This window comes from Toxorhynchites rutilus, chromosome 3 (genome assembly GCF_029784135.1).
Source record: "Toxorhynchites rutilus septentrionalis strain SRP chromosome 3, ASM2978413v1, whole genome shotgun sequence".
Classification (NCBI taxonomy): domain Eukaryota; kingdom Metazoa; phylum Arthropoda; class Insecta; order Diptera; family Culicidae; genus Toxorhynchites; species Toxorhynchites rutilus.
Window position 1 is genome coordinate 62,122,241 of NC_073746.1, and position 22,283 is coordinate 62,144,523.

The 22,283-nt window shown below is 38.7% G+C and overlaps 1 protein-coding gene across 1 annotated transcript in view; it reads left to right on the top strand.

Moving 5' to 3' along the window:
* The window catches only part of LOC129779119 (putative odorant-binding protein A10), a 71,870-nt gene extending 55,963 nt beyond the window's left edge, over positions 1 to 15,907 (top strand). Inside the window, exon 2 of the mRNA XM_055786391.1 lies at positions 15,251 to 15,907. Within this exon, the coding sequence (XP_055642366.1) occupies positions 15,251 to 15,393 (143 nt within the window). The 3' untranslated portion in view covers positions 15,394 to 15,907. The remainder of the gene's footprint in view (positions 1 to 15,250) is intronic.
* Positions 15,908 to 22,283: the final 6,376 nt, after the last annotated feature.

Consider the following 22,283-nt stretch of genomic DNA (forward strand, 5'->3'; position numbering starts at 1 on the left):
TGGCCTCCCCAAGCTGTGATTAACGGCGGAAATGTTGCCGCTGGATAAAATTTAACTGCCTGTGACGAAATTAATTGGGGGACTCAAGCGTGCCGAAATTAGGCTCCGCGTGTAGTTGATGCTAAATTAGTCTGGTGTAGTTTTTTTCCGGCTTAGAGGGTTATTTAGCGAATTCAAATTTTGTGGAAGTTTTCGCACTTGTGTTTGTACAAATCGGGTTTTTGTGTGTGTTTATATATAATCGCGAACAAAATTCGAAGCTCTCCGTTCAGAATGTTACGAGTATTTTTTTAGAGTTAGGGAAATGCTGACGGTGATCATAATTTTATGGTTCATTCCAGAGCAGCCAGTTAGGTTGTGGTTAGGTTATGATGTAGAATATCCGAAATTTTTTGACAGTGATAGTAGATCGCATCCGTTTTCCTTTCACCTAATACTAATTAAAAAAGAAAGCAAGTTGTTACGGCGGAGTTCCTATTGGAACGTTAGAGCCATCGAAAAGTGTGAGCAAATAAGACCCCACCCCACTGCGGAAGGTGTGCTGAGCGAAACCCAAGCGGTGGTATAAAACAGAAAGGATGTCAGATTCATTTACAGTAATTAATTTACGCATTTATAGCCTTCCGATCCATTTACTGTCCGGGACGGTGTGATAAGGAAACGGATTGCTCTAGACGGAGTATTTGAAATCTTAATGATATAACTCTGCCAATCTCTCGTAATTGGAAGTTTATTTACACTTTTGTGAGTAAATATAAATCATGAAATTGAGGAAGATATTTGCAAACTTGCATAATTACTTCGATACTGTTTCGTATGAATCATTCTGCCATATACAGGTCGGACTCGATTATCCGGAGTATTGATTTTTTTCACTCCGGATAATCGAATCCTCCGCATAATCGTGTCAAAAAAAACGAATTTTCTCTCAGAAAACGTAATATAATAGAGGGGCTTAGAATGAAAGGGGTGTAAGCGATTTGATCGATTTCTCTACATCGTCTCTCTCTTTTGGTCATACCATAGCTGCAAATACATTCCCAGCTGTATTTGACTATGTGGAATATAGGTCAGAATCTCATCTATCGGATTCTATAGCAAACTTAAATTGGAACGTTTTTGCAGTTGAGTTATTAACTTAATAAAATGTTGATGAAGAGAAATCGATCACGTCACTTACACCCCTTGCATTCTGAGCCCCTCAATTATGATTTGCACTTATTTATATAACGGTTTTATCTAGGTTGACCCGTTTGTATGTTTGTGACTTTGTAACTTTGTAATTTTGTAACTTTGTCTGTAGCACTGTACCACATTAATAAAAATTCAACCCCCTTCCTGTTGACCGACTGATCTGAAATTTGGAACACATCTTTATCTCTGGTGTCATTATAAAACTGCGTATTCCATGATCTTGAAAATCCAAGATGGCGGCCGCTACAAAATGGCGGATTACACATTTTCTCAGAACCCCATCAACATGTATATCAAATGGAAGGGATTGACTAGTAGAACACAGTTATTTACGAAAAATGCAAATTCAAAATGGCCGCCACCACAAAATGGTACCATATATATTTTTTTTCAAAACCTCATCAATATGGATATCAAAAGAAAGTTCTCGACTAGTAGAACATAGCAGATAATGAAAAATCCAATACCAAGATAGCCGCAGTTCCCAAACAACTAATTACTTTTTAAATGGTTTCATTCAGCTTGACCTGTTTCTATGTATGTTTGAATGTTTGTAGGGTTGTCCCACATTGATAGAATATTGACCCCGTTCCTGTTGACTGATCTTAAATTTGGAACATACATTTAATTCTACTGTCATTATAAAACTGCGTATTCCATGATGATTCCATGATTCCATGAACACGAAACATAATAAACAAAATATATTCAAAAAGGTCGCCGCCACTAAATGGTCGACTATGTATTTTTTGCACTTCCCTCAATATCGGTATCGAATGAAATGATTTGACCAACAGAATACAGTACATCATGAAAATATTCCAAAGAAAATTAGGTAAGAAATAAACGTTGGATTTCCATTATCCACAGTTAGTTGTTTCATCATATACCCCACGATTTTATTTTAGTCTCATAATTGCCCTAGATTAATGAAGGAACGGATATGATAAGTGCTACTTTCCGAATTATTTTCTAGCTTTTAGTACATTAAACCGTTTAACTTAAAAGTTTTTTTTACTTATTTTATTTTCTAGTTTTTAGTAAATTATCTATATCATTAGTATACTTCTCTACAATAAAACCATTCAACTTTTTTTTATTTTTTATATCTTAACTAACTTTCTTCGGAATATTTTGATGATGTACTGTATTCTATGAGTTAAATCATTTCATTTGATACCAATATTGAGGGAATTGCAAAAAAATACATAGTCAAACATTTTTTGGCGGCAATCTTTTCGAATTTATGTTGTTCATAATGTAGTGTATTCTCCAAGTCAAGCCATTATAGACCATTTTATAGCGGCGGCCAAATTCAATTTTTCAAAATCATGGAATACGCAGTCTTATAATGACAGTAGAATTAAAGGTATGTTCCAAATTTCAGATCAATCAGTCATCAGGAACGGGGTCAAATAGTGGAACAACCCTACAAACACATACAAGCTGGGCAAGTTGAATGAATTCATTAAAAAGTTATTGTTTATTTAGGAACTGCGGCCATCTTGGATTTGGATTCTTCATGATCTACTGTGTTCTACCAGTCGAGCACTTTCATTTGATAGCCATATTGATGGGGTTGTGAAAAAAATATATATCGCCATCTTAGATTTGCATTTTGACGTAGGACTACGTCTTTCATTTCTGTTCCGAGGTGTAAGTTCAAAGTTTCGAAAATGAGAGAGTGACGCTTGACTGCAAGGTTTTGAACGTTAATACCTCTTTTCCGGCTGAACGGAGTGGTATGATAATCATTTCATTCGAAAGACAAAATGTCCACGAGTTATATGATTGTTAATTGTTGACCCGAAAACATGTTGCAATAGCTTTAAAATTGCTTAGAAAACAGGTTATTGAAGCCATATATAATCTCGCATACGCTCTGGAAATCCATTCAGTTGATGCGGCGATGTGAGATGAGGACGGTCGCACTCAGACGCCTATGCATTATAGTCTTCTTTTCCAATTTCATTTCTCTTCTGCAGTTGAACCGAACGGGTGACTATAAAGCATGATGCTTCCTTTGCTTTCGCTCATTTGTACCTCTACTCTCGCACCGTGAGGACTCGTTTCATTGGGACCAAGCAGACAGTTCGTAAATCTATCGGTGGTAAGGCACCACGAAAGCAGCTCGGAAAGCGCGTCAGCCACAGGAGGTGTGAAGAAACCACATCGCTACCGACCGGGAACCGTCTCTTTGCGTGAAATTTGTCGCTACCAGAAGTCGACCGAATTGCTGATCCGCAAACTACGTTTGCAGCGTTTGGTTCGTGGAATTGTCCAGGACTTCAAAACCGACTTGCGTTCAAAACGGTACGTTTGGTCAACCTAATAAATTTGGAACCGATCCGATTGAACTTGTATGAATTTGTATAAGAATAATCGATTCTTTATACGGCTAGTTTGGTGGAACGAATCTAGGCCGTAAAGCGAGGTATGGGTGTACTAGTAACAATGACCCGTCCTGAGACGAGTTTTGTTCTGAAAAACAAAACTAATAGTTAAGGAAAATATTCTAGTGAATCTATGCTTCACTTTGCAAGCCTCTCTCCGCATTGGAAAAGTTTCAGAGCAAACATTATTTCCAGCAGCTATTGAATGCAAAAGTTTAATACATCGTGTCTAAAGAAAGGCACACCCTCCCGTGCATCACTGTTGAAGTTTATCGTATCGCAGAAAGAAGCCAACGGAAGGAAAGACTGCGATACTTTTTTTGACGTAGGACTACGTCTAACCGGAAGATATAGGGGGTGAAATGGAAATCTAGGCACTGAACAAGTAGGAAAAAATGCAAGATTTGGAACGCTTATAACACGAGCATTTCTCAATAGATCGCAAAGGTTTTTGCATCAATTGATAGGAAATATATCCACGCATCTATCATAACGAATAACATTTCATTTTTCTTGAGATAAATAATTGAATAATTGTGAAATATCAAGCATTGTCAAAATGCACTATGTGCCCATTTTTGATTGGTCCATTTTGTGTTCCTCAAATCGTACCGACCAAAACGGGCAACCAGAGCAGCAGCGAATGAAGCACGATTGGAAAGGAAAAATAAAAAAAAATAAACGAAAGCGCAGTCTCACACATGCGTATTTCTCGAGCCAGCCAGTCAGCTTAAAAATCCCCGCTCCGTTGCCGTAACGATCATTTTCATTCAAACCGTACACCACATCGGTTCGCATCACAACACATCAACAAACCAACCCAAGCAGCCATGTCTGGACATGGCAAAGGAGGAAAAGTGAAGGGAAAGGCCAAATCCCGCTCGAACCGTGTTTATCTGGAGTTCCCCGCAAGGGTAGCTAGGCCGAGCGCGATAGTACCAGTGCACCAGTCCAGCTAGCCGGCGTTATATAGTTTCGGCCCCCGAAGTGATCGAGTTAGCTGGCAAAGCTGCTCGCGACGATAAGAAAACCCGCATTCGGAACAGAACACATTCGGTTCGGTGGACATCAAGACAACAACAGGCAGTTGCAGCGAGTGGCGAGTGGCAAACGCAATCGCAAAACGGCATCAGGTAGCAGAAGAAAAAAGTTTGTTCTTTATACAAACTGCTTTGGTGGCAAATCCAGAACAAGGCGGCATCGAGGGCGTTCGAAATGGTTTTTTTCAAAACCACGAGTACTAAGTTTTCTAAATTGGAACCATTCCATAAAACAAGGCGCTTTTCAGAGCCATTAAACCTTCCAAAAAAGAGTTTAGGAAATACAGTTCAATGCTTTCTAAAACATTATCCAAAATAATAATAAAACACAAATTGATTTTTTCATAATTTATTTGCCAGGATATGATGAGTATGTGAATTTGGCAGTTGTTCTGAGCATATTGATTTTCACCAATTCTTAAATTGCTTCTAGATTGAAAGTACAGTAATTTACACTTATCTCGACATTTAGCTAATTGGACGGACCTGTAATGCGACATACTTAGTTGGATATTTTTGTAAACATAGAGTTCGGGGTCCAAATTATGACCCCACATCGAAAATCGACACTGTACCACTGTCATCGCAAATGTTCAATTACAGGTTAAAATTACCTCCAATCCGATACTGAGTGGTGGTAATGCGACGTGCCATTGAATGTAATATACTGTAAAATATGTCACAAGCTGGATGGGAAGAAATTTTCCAACTGTGAAAGCTGTGGCGAGTGGCAAATGCAATCGCTAAACAGAAAGGCTTAGCCGAACAAGATGGGGATATCGAGTGATAACAAAACAATAAACTTTTTAGATTGAAGATAATTTTGTGATCCTTAAAAGGACCCTTTTTAGCCTGCATGTGAATCCAACGAGCGAACAAATCGTAATGAATGTATTTTTTTGCCATCGCTCCCTTTTAACGCCCATTCGTTCGTCTCGTTGGACTTGCCCCTCTGGATGAGTCTGCCGATTTGTCTCTATCCTGTGAGTGTGTACCGCTAGAGTATAAAACACGCGGACCCCAAAAAAATATCTTATTTTCTTTCAAACCGTAAACCCGTGTGGTTGTACGGCATCGGCATCGTGGACGTAACAAAGGAGGACAAGTTAAGGGAAAGGCAAAGTCTCACTCGAACCGTGCAGGTCTCCAGTTCCCTCTTGGTCGCATTCACTGATTGCTCCGCAAGGGTAACTAGGCCGAACGGATTGGTGCCGGAACACCAGTATACCTAACAGCGATTATAGAGTTTCGGCCGTCGGAGTGCTCGAGTTGGCTTGCAAAGCTGCTCACGACAATCAGAAAACCCGCATCAAGAACAGAGCAGCTTCAAGGCAACAATTAGTTTCAGTGAGTGGCAAAGTGTTTCTCCGGCACGTTGCATTAAATGTAATTTACTGAACAACATGTCCCAAGCTGGATGGGAAGAAATTTTCCAACTGTGAAAGCTGTGGCGAGTGGCAAACGCAATAGCTAAACAGGAAGGTTTAACCGAACAAGATGGGAATATCGAGTGATAACAAAAACACAACACCAAAGGTTCTTTTCAAAACCATCAACATATTCATAAAGAGTAAACAGTAAACTAATCCATTTTTCAGGTAGATAGGTAGGTATTCACGTAGGAGAAGAAAATAAAACAGTATATTTAAAATATATATTTAACAAAAGCTGTCCCCTTTGTATAGTCCTACGTCACTCCGGTTATGTCCCCGACATTACCCACCCGTCTTTTTTCCTCTCAAACTACGGGGAGGCAAAAGAGAGACAGCGAAAAAACATTACCACCCCACATCACGAGTGCCGAGTGACCCGGGAGAGACCGCTGCCGCATCACGGTTCTGAACTCACGATGAACTTGATACTCACAAGAATGTTGCTTTTTGGTACGCAAACTTCTAAACAATTTTGGCCTCGCGATGAGATCGGAAGTTTTGCCACATCCTGTTTTTTGTTTAAAAGTTTGGTAACGGGAGTGCCTTTATGAGGATATTTTTCGGGTGGCGTGTATTCCCCTTGTTCAACAGAAAACAAGGGCGAGAGAGAATCATTATAATAAAGTCTGTATCCGAAACTACAATCTTGAGATCTTTAAAACACGTGTTTACGTGTTGAACACGTGGAACTCACCTCGAATGCAAAATTATGCCAATAATTCAATTTTACAGCAAGAGATTGCTGCACATGTTTCACCATGGCGCGCCAAAAATACCGACACGATTGAAACTGAGCATTTGGATATGAGAACAATTTCGCGCCCGATTTGCCATTCGCTGCGAAATCAAATAAATCTTTCTCGCGTCGAATGCAGTGGTAATATGTCCCCTTTCAGTCAGAGGAATACTGGTACTGACTGGTTGATTGGCACTGCAGTGTGTTATGCAATCTTCGTGATGAACACTTGAGCCATACGCATTGTGTGGTATAATTCATAGTTACGAACATCACTTGCAGAGATACATATCTGTCCACTTGGGCAGCCACAAATCGTGTATTAATAGCCATGTTGATTGGACGTCTCATAACAAAAGATCACACTGATAAGAGATGCACAACTAGGAGCAAGCATGGGTAACCCTTTCACAGTTCTGGGGGGAGGAAATTATGCGATATGGAATGCTTGCGAATGTGCTTTCTCCTGGTGTTAATCCTGATGATACGGGTGATACTTTCTATGGTCGGTGTATGTTGTTGTTTGTAAAACAGAATGCAGGCGTGAAGGTATATGTACATGTTCATCCAAAAATCCCCATGTTGAAAGCACCAAACCAGAGAAGTTGACAACGGTAACAATGGCAACATCTGTCGGCACACGTTGGTGTCCTACACAGAGTCATGTTCTTCTGCCCTCGAAGCACATGGGAGAGTGCAAAATGGCTCGACAACAGCTTGTTTTGTGTTCGAGCGTATGTCGGCAATTATGTGTTTGATGAAAAATTCGAGATGCTTCAGTGCAACAGCATGAATGGGCCCATCTCCTTGGGTAGTCTCATAGTTATAATAAAGAAAACTTTCCAAGCTCTGATACTATTTTGTGTTAAAGCATCAATAACGTCTGTACGGTCTGAACGTCAACTAAAATCACGATGTAGGGGAGAGGGGGGCATATTCGGACAATTTTTTTCCCTTGATTTTTAATATTTTTGGTAAACTTAAAAAAAATCCTGAATTAACCCTGGTTGTCATTTGGACATTAATGTATCATATGAACGTGTTAAAGATGTACGTTGATGCGATTATGAATGGTTTGTTCAAATTTTTGAAAATTACCTTTTTGTCAGAATGTGCCCAATGTGTGAGCTTGAGTTTTGGTAGACTGTACAATTTGTAGTTGCTCTCTGTGATTGACCTGAACCAACCAAATTGCACAAAGAACACACAGAATGACGCTTGGGACTAGCAAAGCAATTTTCGGTGATTCGAGCTTCAAATGGTTAATAACGACGCCGGCCACGTTCTTACAGTCACCAGGGGAAGGGAAGAAATGTTAGTATGATATTCGCCGCCCGAAGGCCAGAAGGGTCGCCTCTATAGCGTGGTTCCCTAGCGTTTATCATGGGAGGGATAATTGTCTATCGATCTATCGCGATCTATCGACCATTCAACACAACTAAATTTTGAAAATCTCATATCTCAACACGCTTCAGAGATCTTTAGGTATCCTGAGAAGGGAAACTTGTAACATTAATTGCGGTATAGAGGGCAACGAGCGAGCAGATGAACTAGCCAGGAACGGCTCAAACTCACCATTCACTGGTCCAGAACCATTCTGTGGACTCTCCGACTGTGTGTTGAAAAGGGAGTTGAAAAAATGGGAAGACCGGGAAGTGACAGCCAATTGGATGGCTGCAAAACTTAAACAGGCGAAAAAATTTAATACGCCGAGTATTAAAATTACTCAGTTGTTGAGCCTTAATAAGAAAGACTTCAGCACACTCACTGGTCTTGTAACAGAACACTGTCCGAGTAAATACCATCTTAAGAACATTGGTTTAGCACAAGATGATATTTGTCGCTTTTGTAATGCCGAAAGCGAAACCTCGGAACATTTGCTCTGTAACTGCGGAGCTCTAACTAGACGCAGACTTCAACACCTTGATAAAGCTATTCTGGAGCCCAAGGAAATCTGGTCTGCGTCGCCGATCAGGATTATAAATTTTATCAAACAGATCATTCCTGATTGGCACCTATCTCGCTATAGCTTTCAGTCTACTCCTTCATCAATAAGTAGTAGATAAGCTTGAAGTGTAGTATAAAAAAAAGGGGTATACCACAATAGTTCAAAATAATGGACGCAGTGGTTCACACCCAACAGGGGAAAAAAACATTAATTATATTTTCAATTTCTCGCACATATTTGTAATCGAAGTCCAATTGCAACCGCGATGTTTTAACTGTGGGGAAACCTTAGAAGGTAACCGCTAGAACTCATCTAACAACAATAGCCCTCCATTAAAATATAAATTAACACACTAAAGCTACTATGTTCATACTAGTTCCATATTGTGGTTAGATTTGATGAACCTCTGTGCGAAAATGGTGCCATCCGAATCGTATGCAATCGCGAGAAGTAAACAGCTACACAGAATTGCACCGGTGCAGCTGTCAGTGTCCCCTCGCGCCACCCGAAATCGGCCACACCAAGCGAACAAAATAGCCCATCTCCCTACCTCAGCTATCTTAAGGCTTAAGCGTACATTGACAGTGGATCCGATCTCACACAAAAATTTGACTGCACAACTGACGAAAAAAAAAACCACTCTGCCCGCTCGAAGCAGCGAGTCCGAACAAAGCCAGGGAAAGCAATGCATCCACACCAATATCATTCTATGCAGCTGCAATCCCACGACCCTACACGTCTCGTAAGACCACACTCTCGCACACAGTCACATCCACCATCACAGAACAAGAGAGTGTGTGTGTGTGAACACTGAATCTGATTTTAAAATCCGAGTTCATCGACCCTTTGAAAAAAAGGCTCAACATAGAATCGATGAGGAAAGACATTCGAAGTTATAATTCTGCGACCACTTGAAATCCAGAATTTAAAAAAAAAACAACGAAGTTTATAGTACAGCTGAAACTTGAAAAAAAAATAAATACAAATACATACAAACACATATACAAACATTTGCGAACAGTAGGGTTAAGTGACCAAATCCTTCTCCATTTTACAAGTCATTCTGTATGCAGACAATAATAATTTTTTGGCTACAATACAAGCTAATCACAATCTACACAAACTGCTTTAGATACGCAACATAAAGTGAATTCTGGCAACTCCATAATGTGCCTCACATCCTGGAGTTCGGAGTCAGTGGCGTTCACATGGCAGCTTACATTGCAGAAACTGCGCACCCAATCTGAGACCAGCCCAGTTGAAGAACACCCAGTTAGTGAACGATTACTGTGCTGTACTGCAATACAAACGAAACAACTTACACCTATCAACAGTGAAACCGAACATTAGAGACGCATTCGCTAGAGAGGATAATAGGTTAAGAGAGAAAGGAAAGCCACCAGCCTATAAGTGAATCTCACTCTCCGAATCAATCCACCACTCGCTCAGAAACATGCTATATACACACATATCCGCGGATTACATATTTTCTCAGAACCCCATCAATATGGGTATCAAACGAAAGGGCTTGACTAGTAGAACACAGTTATTCATGAAAAATGCACACTGAACACAATATGGGTATCAAATGAAAGGGCTTGACTAGTAGAACACAGTTATTTATGAAAAATTTAAATCCAAGATGGCGGCCACTACAAAATGGCGGATTTCATATTTTCTCAGAACCCCATCAATATGGATATCAAATGAAAGGGCTTGACTAGTAGAACACAGTTATTTATGAAAAATGCAAATCCAAAATGGGCGCCACCGAAAGATGGCACCATGTATATTTTTTTCACAACCCCGTCAATATGGGTATCAAATGAAAGGGATTGAATTCAGTTGTTTATGAAAAATTCAAATCCAAAATGGCCACCACCACAAAATGGCGCCATATATATTTTTTTCACAACCCCGTCAATATGGGTATCAAATGAAAGGGATTGAATACAGTTGTTTATGAAAAATTCAAATCCAAAATGGCCACCACCACAAAATGGCGCCATATATAATTTTTTCACAACCCCATCAATATGGGTATCAAATGAAAGGGCTTGACTAGTAGAATACAGTTATTCATGAAAAATGTAAATCTAAGATGGCGTCCACTACAACATGGCGGATTACATATTTTCTCAGAACCCCATCAATATGGGTATCAAATGGAAATACTTGCACAGTTATTTATGAAAAGTGCCCAAAAATGTATCAAAAGAAAGTTCTCGACTAGTAGAACATAGCAGATAATGAAAAACCCAATTTCAAGATGGCCGCAGTCTTCAAATTACTAATTACTTTTTGAATAGTTTCATTCAGCTTGACCTGTTTCTATGTATGTTTGAATATTTGTAGGGTTGTCCCACATTATTAGAAAATTGACTCCGTTCCTGTTGAATGATTGATCTGAAATTTGGAACATACATTTAATTCTACTGTCATTATAAAACTGCGTATTCCATGATCTTGAAAAATTCAATTTGGCTGCCGCAAAAAAACCGCTTGATTTGGAGAATACACTGCACTATGAACAACATAAATTCGAAAAGGTCACCACCACAAAATAGTCGACTATGTATTTTTTGCAATCCCCTTAATATTGGTATCAAATGAAATGATTTGACTAATAGAATACAGGTCGGACTCGATTATATGTTATTCGATTATATACAATTTTGGACTCGATTATATTCAGTTTGGAAAAACATATTTTTTTTTATATTTCAAATATGGCTTATTTCATGAAGAAATGTAACCTTTCAACGTTAAGGTGAAGTTCAATTGGCTATTACATGTACAGTGGGGTAAAAATCGTGATCGTTGAAGATTTTGCTTGAATTTTAACCAGGAATTGTTTATATCGATATTGCAGCTAAATTAAGAGAGATAGAAGTTGAGCGTCAAAGAACAAATTGTGGAGCGGTTAAAGAACTTCATTTCAATTAATAGAAACAATCTAGTTCAATATAAATTTTTAGGATAAAATTAATAATAACACATTAAAAATTATTAACTTTTAAGTGTTTCACTTCCAAAATGTTGTTAAAATTCACTACTTTAGTTGTTCCACTACTATATCCCGTACTAAATTTTTCTCATCTTTCAAATAAAAGCATCAGAATCGTCTTCCATTGCGTACTTTTTAATGTAGAGCCAGTTTGAAGCAATAGAGTACGAGACAAAAAAAAAGTTCTGTAACTCTGTCATTGTTGAAATTCGAATATATGCGTAGGAGGATTTTTTTCGTCAAATATGATCATCTATCACCTCCTGAGAGAATATGTATAATTTTTTTTTTTCATGTGAGAAAGGTGTTTTCTGACTTGAAGGGGTGAATCAAAAATCAAATTCCTCTTTTATTTTCAAAAACCGAAAAATACATGCAAAAAAAAACAAATAAAGAAAAAAAAATTTTTGACTCGATTATCCGAAGTGAAAAAAAATCAATACTCCGGATAATCGAGTCCGACCTGTATTTATAAACAGTCTTCGCGAACCCGATTACGCGACGATAAAAACACAACACGCAACTGAGAGCGCGAAAACTGGCGAACAAGAGCACATTGTGAGAGTGCCGACAATTAGAAGCACAGCGTTAGAGAAAATTCTAACAAACAAACAAATACGAGCCGAAAAAATGGCTTCTCTCGATCTGTTGAGTCAATTTTTATTTTAATTTCACTATAAAACATGGAATTCAATCGAATTTTACTGGTTTTCATTCCACTAGAACAATGTTCATCAGTTTCGCTGGTCATGATACTTTCAAACGGCAGGAATCGGAAGCACATGAAGGTCAAAGCACGGAGCGCAAAAACACACGTCCACTCCAGTACGCTACTCAACCCCTTGTCCGAATGTGCCCAATGTGTGGGGCACTTTCGGACAACGAAAAAAAAATGAAAAAATTATGTTTATCAGCAACAACTTCTGTTTCCTCTTATTTCCAGCATATTCTGCATTTTTCTGTTTATCAGTATTCGACTGAAAGGAAACTGCTTGCTATGAGAGTCAGTAATAATTCGTGATTGTAGCCAAAGTAAAATCTAGACGCAAAGACGTAAGGTAACACGGGGTGAGTTGGACATATGGGGTGATTTGGACCACCCCATTATCTCAAAAAGTACGACTCAAATTGGATTTTTTATAATATCATGTTCTTTCACCTTTCGACAGGTGAAAGGAAATGGTAGCATGAACACAGCAAACACTTTGATTGTCAAAAAATGTGAATTTTCCGATCGTGGTTTTAAGGTTTTTCCCGCTGATTAAACAAACTTTTCGTGTATTGTGCAGTAAAGTTCTGTTCGCCTACAGAAGAGGAACAATTTGATGCAGCTAAACTGTACGTTTGATAACAATAAATTAAATGAATTGCATTTTAATTTTTGCATGTTGTGTGGGGTGACATGGACACGTTTTTGTGGGGTGAATTGGTCCTACAGATTTGAGGTTTTTCTTTGGTCTAATTGATTCCAGATGCCGCTGAATTACAAAAAGAGGATGGGCAGACAACGTTGGAAGAAGAAGGAGCTTGAAAGAGCAACGCAGGCCATCAAGAACGGATTTTCTTTGACCAAGCATCGAAAGTGTTTGAGAATGCTCGAACAACAGTGAAAAAAGTCCATGCAGAATTCGCGATGGTCTCAATCCAATTTTTCTGGTCTGGAATATGGCCAAGACACCTGGTATCGATCCCAGAACATTGTTACTGATTGTAACATTATTCCAAAATACTTTACATAAACATAAGTATGTTTTATTCGATGAAACACACACTGGACCAAATCACCCCACAGATGGTCCAAATCACCCCGCATCAAATTTTAATGTCCAAAAATCATCTCTTTTAATTTAATGATATATTTGGTAGTTTAAAGCTTGATATAATAATTAAACATTATTGATTGAGAGAAAACAAGTGTAGCTTAGTATACAATGTGACATTTTTTATTTAGACCGTATTGGTTTGGAAATATTAGGCGATTTGCTTAGGTGGTCCAAATTCCCCCCTTTTCCCCTACTGTAGACGCAATCTTTTGCAGCATTGTTGTATTACTCGATGAGTCAGTTGCTACCTCCGCTCCAGTAGGTGAAATTATTTGAGCATTCAAAATCCTTGTCCGAAAAAACCTTTCTTGAGAATGGATAGCAACCTGTCATTTTGAATCCAGCTGGGATATTACTTGGATTGAAAGAAGCATTATAAGCCGATACAACTATACCTGAAAGGTCGTGTATAGAAATAGTTTTTCCAGGATGGTTGAGTAGCCAATCGTTCTGAGAAACTGAGAGCTTTTGCTTGAAAGGGCCCATAACTGAGACATCAAGCGGTTGTAAGCGATTTGTGACAGAAGGTGGAAAAGATACATGAATTGTGCAATTTTCTCGGCAATATTTAATTGTTGCCAAACCGCAATGACTTTTTGATTTTTTGAAATTGATTCGATTATGTTGCTTTTTGCTACCTACCTTTTTCAAATGCTCCAGAACATTGAGAAGCAGTTTTCCCATTATGCAACCGTTAGTTGGGAAATTAGCAAAGACAATGGACCCAGTTGGACCACCTGTGAGCTAGAATCATGAAAACGTTCTATTCGAAGCTAGTTCGATAGCTCTTTCCATCTCATCTTCTTTGATGCTGGTTTTAGCGGTTTTCTTTTTGTAGTTTCGAACCATCATTAGGTCATCAGACGAAATTGATGTTTGTAAGTAGACACAAATTGTATGAGGTATTAAACAGTGTCCAAATGTGCCCCGTAAACGATGTCCGAATGTGCCCCACCACCATCCGAAGACAAATCATAATTTTATGTAATAAATAGACCTTTATTTCCCCGTTGTATGCACGTTTTTTTCATTTCATATTAGTTACTAACTGAGGTGGTGTACTTAAATTTCTAAATCGTTCACAAAGGAATTAGGAAAATACTTACACCTTCAAGCTCAAAAGTTTCGAAACGTGTATGAAAAAGGGCACTGTGTTGTTTTCGTAAGTAATAAACGATCAGGAGATGTCAACCCATATGACAGCTGCTGGTGGAAGGGCTGTTAACTTACTTATATTTTTAATTTGGTTGAAAATTGTACCACTTAATTTTTACAAGCGTTGTCCGAATCTGCCCCCCTTTCCCCTATATATCGCATCAATGAATTCTAAAGTTCTTCAAATCCCATCCTAAATTCTGTTGCATCCCCATTGCTCTACATTTCAGAAATCACAACAAGAAACTAGAGGAACGCTATCTCCCGAGAGATGAATCCCGCAGGGTACAATTAAGCTTTATTGTTCGCAATTCGCTGCATTCCTTTCCGTATCCTACAACCGGAAAGCGAATGTCCTCTGCGATTCCATACGTTCTCCCTCGAGGCCCGACCATAGAAACGCGACTGCTTCGCGTAGAAACATACGATAGCAAAATCCCACTTGACAATCCAACAGACACAGCATCCCAGCAATTTGTTTCAATTTTGCTTTCTTTTTCTACCCCTTTTCGTCTCCACAGCTGCCCTTCCCGAAGTGATACAACGGAACTGTCGCAACTGTTCGCCCCAGCAGGCCCAGAACGCCCAGAAGCTGACCAACTTCCTGCAGACCCGCTATCCGGAGGTGTGGGCGATGTTGATACGTAAATATGGTGCCGTTTAAAATGGGGGAACGCATCGCGCGTGGAGTGTCCTGTCCGCCACCATCTTACAACCGGTTCGATTCGGGTCAATTCTTCACCCTGCTAAGGCGAGGTCACAACGAATATCTGTGAGGTGTGTGTGTTTTACTTTTGTTGCTCAGTGAAATGAAGACAAAAATACAATAAATGTTGGAAACGTGGCTATTCTAGCAACGGAAGTTGTGTAGGGAATAAGCAAATAGAAACCGAATTGTTATGTGATAGAACCATATCCCACATCGAGTATCGTAAACATTGAAATCTAAAAACACTAATAAAGAATCACTTTCGTTGCCATATCATTTTATGATTAAATAGTGTTTACATAAGTTATCGTAACATGTTTAGCTTTGGATCAAAGGCAGCTCATAGTGAGAGGATCCTGTCGAGCTTTGATGGAGAGAATAAGATATTCGAAATAAACTTAAGTTTTTGAAGAGCTACGAACAAAGATATCAGAAAATGTTTTACTCAGCAACAATAAAGCGATAAGAAAAAGAGATTTTAGTGAGTGTTTTTCCATTCATCGAACTATCCTTGAACCGTATCTTGCTTATGTTTTATATGCTGCCGAATTTGCGGAATGTAATCTGAGGCGCAGCGGAAAATCATCGCATTTATTTAGCAAACTAGCTGACCTGGCAAACTTCGTCCCGCCCGAAATTTGTTTTTGACGTAGAACTACGTCTTTCATTAAGGGTGCCAAATCAGAAAACAGGTCACGTTTTTATGAAATAAAGTTAACGTTAATAACTATTTTTGCCGCGAACGGATTTTAGCGATTTACATCGGAAATCGGAAATTCCCTAAGATTTGTTTAATATGCTATACATTAGAATCTCCTGGTTTGTAAAATTCATGAAAACTTTAGGCGTTTCCTTTTTTTCATACATTTGTTCTGTCCATTTGTGTGCTTTACCGAACAGAGCTGTCAATAACGAGCAACTAATCCCATTTACATTACATCACAACCAACGAAGGGGAAATCGTAGGATTTGAAGTCGCCGTGAACAAAGGAAAAGTAGAAGAATGAAGGGGAATATTTGCCTTGAGTATAAACAGTGGATCTCGCTGAGGCAAACTTATAGAGGCGATGAACTACAAAGTTTAAAGCCTCCAGTGCCAGTCGCAAAACTGCCTTCAACTAGGATTGTATTTGCGCTAATATTGATCATGATGAAGCATTGCTACTGTTTTCGAGGTTGTTGATATTAACAAAAAGAGTTTATTTTGCTTGTTTAGTCACCAAGAAAGTAAATGTCGTTCTGGAGTTTTGTATGTGATTAGGTTTCGCTCACCAGTAGCAAAAATTCCTCCACTAAGGGTGACAGCTGCGCTTCTCTCGAGCATGAGAAAATAATGCAACTTTTTTTGAGGCCAGTAATATTAACAAAAGCGTTTATTTTGAGAATAGCGCAAAATGATGAGAAGTATTTGTATTCCTTGTATCTTCAAGCCACCAATGTATGGTTCTGTATGCATGCTATGGCGAACGCTTGTTTGGCGCTTGGTTAACGTTGTACGAACGATGCCTAGAGGTGCGATTGCTTTGAGGCAATACTAAATAACATGTAGCATGATATTTGATACTTGCAAGTATTGTCATTGTTGTTGTTTCCATTCGGTGCCAAAGATATATTGATGTAGTTATGAGATGTGGAATAATGGTGCTGGTGTAACATGTATACAATCGACTGAAGCCGAGTCTATGTCAATTGCAAAAAAGGCCACCGGAATAGCGTTCGAGGTAAATTTTCAATGCATTGACATGAAATAAATTGCGACATACGATCAGCTAGTGTATTGTTTTGCGAGAGCAAGAATGAATCATCAATCAACTATCGTCAACTGATTCTACAATGAAAAAACCATTTCAGAGATTATTCTACTAAGCAGTTGTTCCTAAAATTTCACCGCATTATAGAATAATATTCGAAGGTATAAATAAGCGACTTATATAATATAACAGCGTAGTTCTACGTGAACAATGCGGTCGTATCTTGGACACAACCTACTATAATTTTTTTTACCCGTGGCTCTCAAATGAACGGCTCTTGAATGAACCGCGGTTCAAAAAAGAGCCACGGCTCATAATAGAACCGTGGGTCTTTTTGAAACGTGGTTCATTTAAGAACCGTTCATTTGAGAGCCGCGGCTCATTTTTAAATAACCGTGGATCGTAAGCTTTGTCTGATGAACCGGCTCGAATGAGCGGCTTGTGAGCGCTCACCCATCTCTAGTTTAGTGGCTTGCGTGGTTTTGTAGAATCATTTCGAGAAGCAACGATTCTTTCTTGCCTTTGCGAGAACATTACACTAATGGAGAGAGAGAAGTGTGCATAGGTTCGCGATAGACGTTTGCTTTCACGCTCGTCTTGTTTTTACGGTTTGTGGTGGATGATCGTTGGTTCTGTGCATAAAAGTGGCCGTCATTGATTGCCAGATTAGAGGATACCAACATAATATTTGTCGCATGTTATACATATAGGGGTTCAGAATTTTGTTTCTCCGAATGGTCGATGGTGCCGTTTACATAAAGGGTGTGTCACATCAAATTGCATCACGGAAAAAACGCTGTAGAAATTCGCCCAGTAGATCGATCCTTTTGAAAATTTTAGACAGTAAAATAAAAACTATTAAACAACTTTTGGCATTTTCTTTTTATTCATACTTCGAGCCCAAGCCCGTATGCTCGCACCTTCCTCTTTACTCCGTCCATAAGGTTCTGTACAACGTCAGGTTGTAGTTTTTTTGAACAGAAATCCATTTTCTCTTGAAGTCCGCCTCCGATTTGACAACTTTTGGGTTCTTCCGGAGGGCCTGCTTCATAATCGCCCAATATTTCTCTATTGGGCGAACCTCCGGCGCGTTGGGCGGGATCATTTCCTTTGGCACGAAGGTGACCCCGTTGGCTTCGTACCACTCCAACACGTCCTTTGAATAGTGGCACGAAGCGAGATCCGGCCAGAAGATGGTCGGGCCCTCGTGCTGCTTCAATAGTGGTAGTAAGCGCTTCTGTAGGCACTCCTTAAGGTAAACCTGCCCGTTTACCGTGCCGGTCATCACGAAGGGGGCGCTCCGCTTTCCGCAAGAGCATATCGCTTACCACACCATGTACTTTTTGGCAAACTTGGATAGTTTCTGCTTGCGAATCTCCTCCGGAACGCTGAATTTGTCCTCTGCGGAGAAGAACAACAGGCCCGGCAGCTGACGAAAGTCCGCTTTGACGTAGGTTTCGTCGTCCATTACCAGGCAATGCGGCTTCGTCAGCATTTCGGTGTACAGCTTCCGGGCTCGCGTCTTCCCCACCATGTTTTGCCTTTCGTCGCGGTTAGGAGCCTTCTGAACCTTGTATGTACGCAGGCCCTCCCGCTGCTTGGTCCGCTGGACGAATGAACTTGACAAATTCAGCTTATTGGCGACATCCCGGACCGAACTTCTCGGATCACGTCTAAACTGCTTAACTACGCGCTTGTGATCTTTTTCGCTGACGGAGCTTCCATTTTTGTCATTCTTCACCTTCCGGTCGATGGTTAGGTTCTCGAAGTATCGTTTTAGTACTCTGCTGACCGTGGATTGGACGATTCCCAGCTTCTTACCGATGTCCCGATGTGACAACTCCGGATTCTCGAAATGAGTGCACAGGATTAATTCACGACGCTCTTTTTCGTTCGACGACATTTTTCCAAATTTACGAAAAATTGACAGTGAAGCATTGCCAACGTGATCTATACACACTTATCTGATTATAAGCGAAAGCTGAAGATATAATTCCTAAAAATTAAATTTCTACAGCGTTTTTTTCCGTGACGCAATTTGATGTGACACACCCTTTAATCACATCACTTACCTCAGTGAATCCTGATTCATACCTATCCCTACTAACAACTATCCCTCCCATGATATTCGCTAGGGAACCACGCTATAGACGCGACCCTTCTGGCCTTCGGGCGGTGAATATCATACTAACATTCCTTCCCTTCCCCTGGTGACTGTAAGGACGTGGCCGGCGTCGTTATTTAAAGCTCGAATCGCCGAAAATTGCACAACCAGAATGATTTGCTAGTCCCAAGCGTCATTCTGTATGTTTTTCGTGCAATTTGGTTGGTTCAGGTCAATCACGGAGAGCAACTACGAATTGTACAGTCTACCCAAGCTCAAGCTCAAGATTTGCGAGAACAATACACTAATTGATCATATGTCGCAATTTGTTTCTTTATATCAATGCACGCATTGCTCTGAGTATTTAACGAGTGGCATCTTCCGTGCATCGCCATACAACAAGCATCAAACACGCGTCTAACAGATGCACACAGTAGCAGCGATGAACTTCAAGTGAATATTCGCTAGCGTTCACAGCTCAAGGGAAACATAAAACACAAAACCAGCAGAAAAAACGTCCTTTGTTGTTTCGGGCACAGATAGATTCTGAGAATTTTACTCAGAGGAGATGCAATACTTATACGCTAGCGACAGCTCACTTACTATGCAAGGTTGGGGTTTACTTCGCAAATATTCTCTTTCCGCAATTCCCCTTCGTTGTTTCTATTATTATTCTTCTTCCTTTCCATTGTCTACGGAGACTTTAAATCCAACGAATCATTCGTCTCCGACTGTTTCTATAGACGAATTTACGCAAAGCTGAATCAGCTCATGCGACATCTACATTAGAACTCAGAACCACAAAAGTGAGGGTGTATGTTTATTTTAAGCACTGAAAAGCAAGATTCGGTGGTGATTATTTATTTTATTTCAATTTAGATTCATTTCAGCCATTGAATGTCGTCAGTATATGGTAAGAATGTTGGAGTTTTGTATATTTACGATGGTTTCAACACGCGATTTGACCAAAGTCATAGATAATTTTCGAAAATTTTAAGTCTGATAATGTATACCGGTTATTGATACTATGGATAATTGCGATGAAATCGATATCATATCAAATTGGCTGATATCATTGATTATGTAGGGGCCGATACGAGAAGGATTTGCAGTATTTTTAGCACAAAACACCCTATTCATCGTTTACTTAGTTGAAAAAAATTAAAGTTACAATACTTATAAAAAGCCATTCCTCGTAATATACATAGCACATTGTAAAATGATAATTTTCTAACCTTTTCAGCGAGGAAAGAATACATGAAACCGGGAAATTTGAAGATAAATTCTGATTTTTCTAGAAAATTTGAACGAATTCAATACCAAAAAAACAAAACATCCTCATTTTACTCGCTGCGCCATCTGGTTGTAAATCCAACGTAAATTCGTCAATTCTAGTTGACGCATAAGTTGCTCATTATTGACAGCTCTGTTCGGGAAAGCACAAAAATGGACAGAACAAATGTATGGGAAAATGGGAAAGCTTCAAATTTTCATCAATTTAAACCATATACATACTATGGGATTGTAATATATAGCATATCAAACAAATCATAGAGAATTTCCGTATGCAATTGGTATGCAAATTGATAAAATCCGTTCGCAGTAAAAATAGTTATTAACATTAACTTTATTTCATAAAAACGTGACCTGTTTTCTGATTTGGCACCCTTAATGTCAATATATTGAGTCCGTAAACTCCCAAATTGATGAAGCCATTCCAGTACCTTTTGCAAGAAGTAAAATGTATCGACAAGAACTGCTGCATTGAGCCAAGGAGTAGTTACTTCTGTGTAAATTCACATTAATTTATACCATCCCATGTTCCTCTGAGCTAAACACCTGATGGTTTGAAAGCACTAATCTCAACAGATGTAAGCATTAATATTCCGTCTCTGTTTGTTCGCAATTCTATGAACTTGTCGAAAGTTCTTCCGAAGTCACTACCTGCATATAAAAAATTCCGCATGAACAAAATGAAGACTCCAAAATCCAGGTTTTAATTCAGTATCTGATAAAAAAAGTCACGTCAAAATTCCGATTCCAAATTCATATTCCAATTTGAATTCCGGATACTGTAAAATGGTTCCAGTTTTGTATTTCGAATTCGAAGTCAAAGAACGGTTATTATCTCAATTTTTTCATATTGCACTCGGATTGCATTAGAAAAAAAAAAAATATATATATATAAATATATATATATATATATATATATATATATATATATATATATATATATATATATATATATATATATGTAAATTATATATATATATATATATATATATATATATATATATATATATATATATATATATATATATATATATATATATATATATATATATATATATATATATATATATATATATATATATATATATATATATATATATATATATATATATATATATATATATATATATATAGATGGTTCTTGAGTATGAAGGGGGTTCCTTCACTGCGTTAATAACAGGTAAATTTTGCCATAATGGCTGAATTCGATATTTCTTCAGAAATCTCAAAAATCAGCTTTAATATGCCGGGAGAAAACGTCTCGGTAATTTGCGAATGTAATCAAAACAATTTGAAGATTTCTCAAGAACCTTCCTTCCTTATCAAAGGTTCCGTATGAAGATTACATTACCCAGACGTTTTCTCCCGGCATATTAAAGCTGATTTTTGAGATTTCTGAAGAAAAATCGAATTCGCCCATTATGGCAAAATTTACCTGTGATTAACGCAGTGAATCCCTATGTCCTGATGTAAATTCAAAATTTACAAAGAGGAAACCGTGCAATGATTTAGAGTACAATCATACCAACTGAAATCGTTGTTCGTATTGTTAATAACTACTGAAATATCGAATATCTGAAAACTAGGATGTCTTTACAATGAGATCGGATTACTACTCTCAAGCCCGATTTATTGTTATCTTTGTACAATTACGATGATCTATGCCAGGCACGTACAGCAATAATGAAATTGAGAAT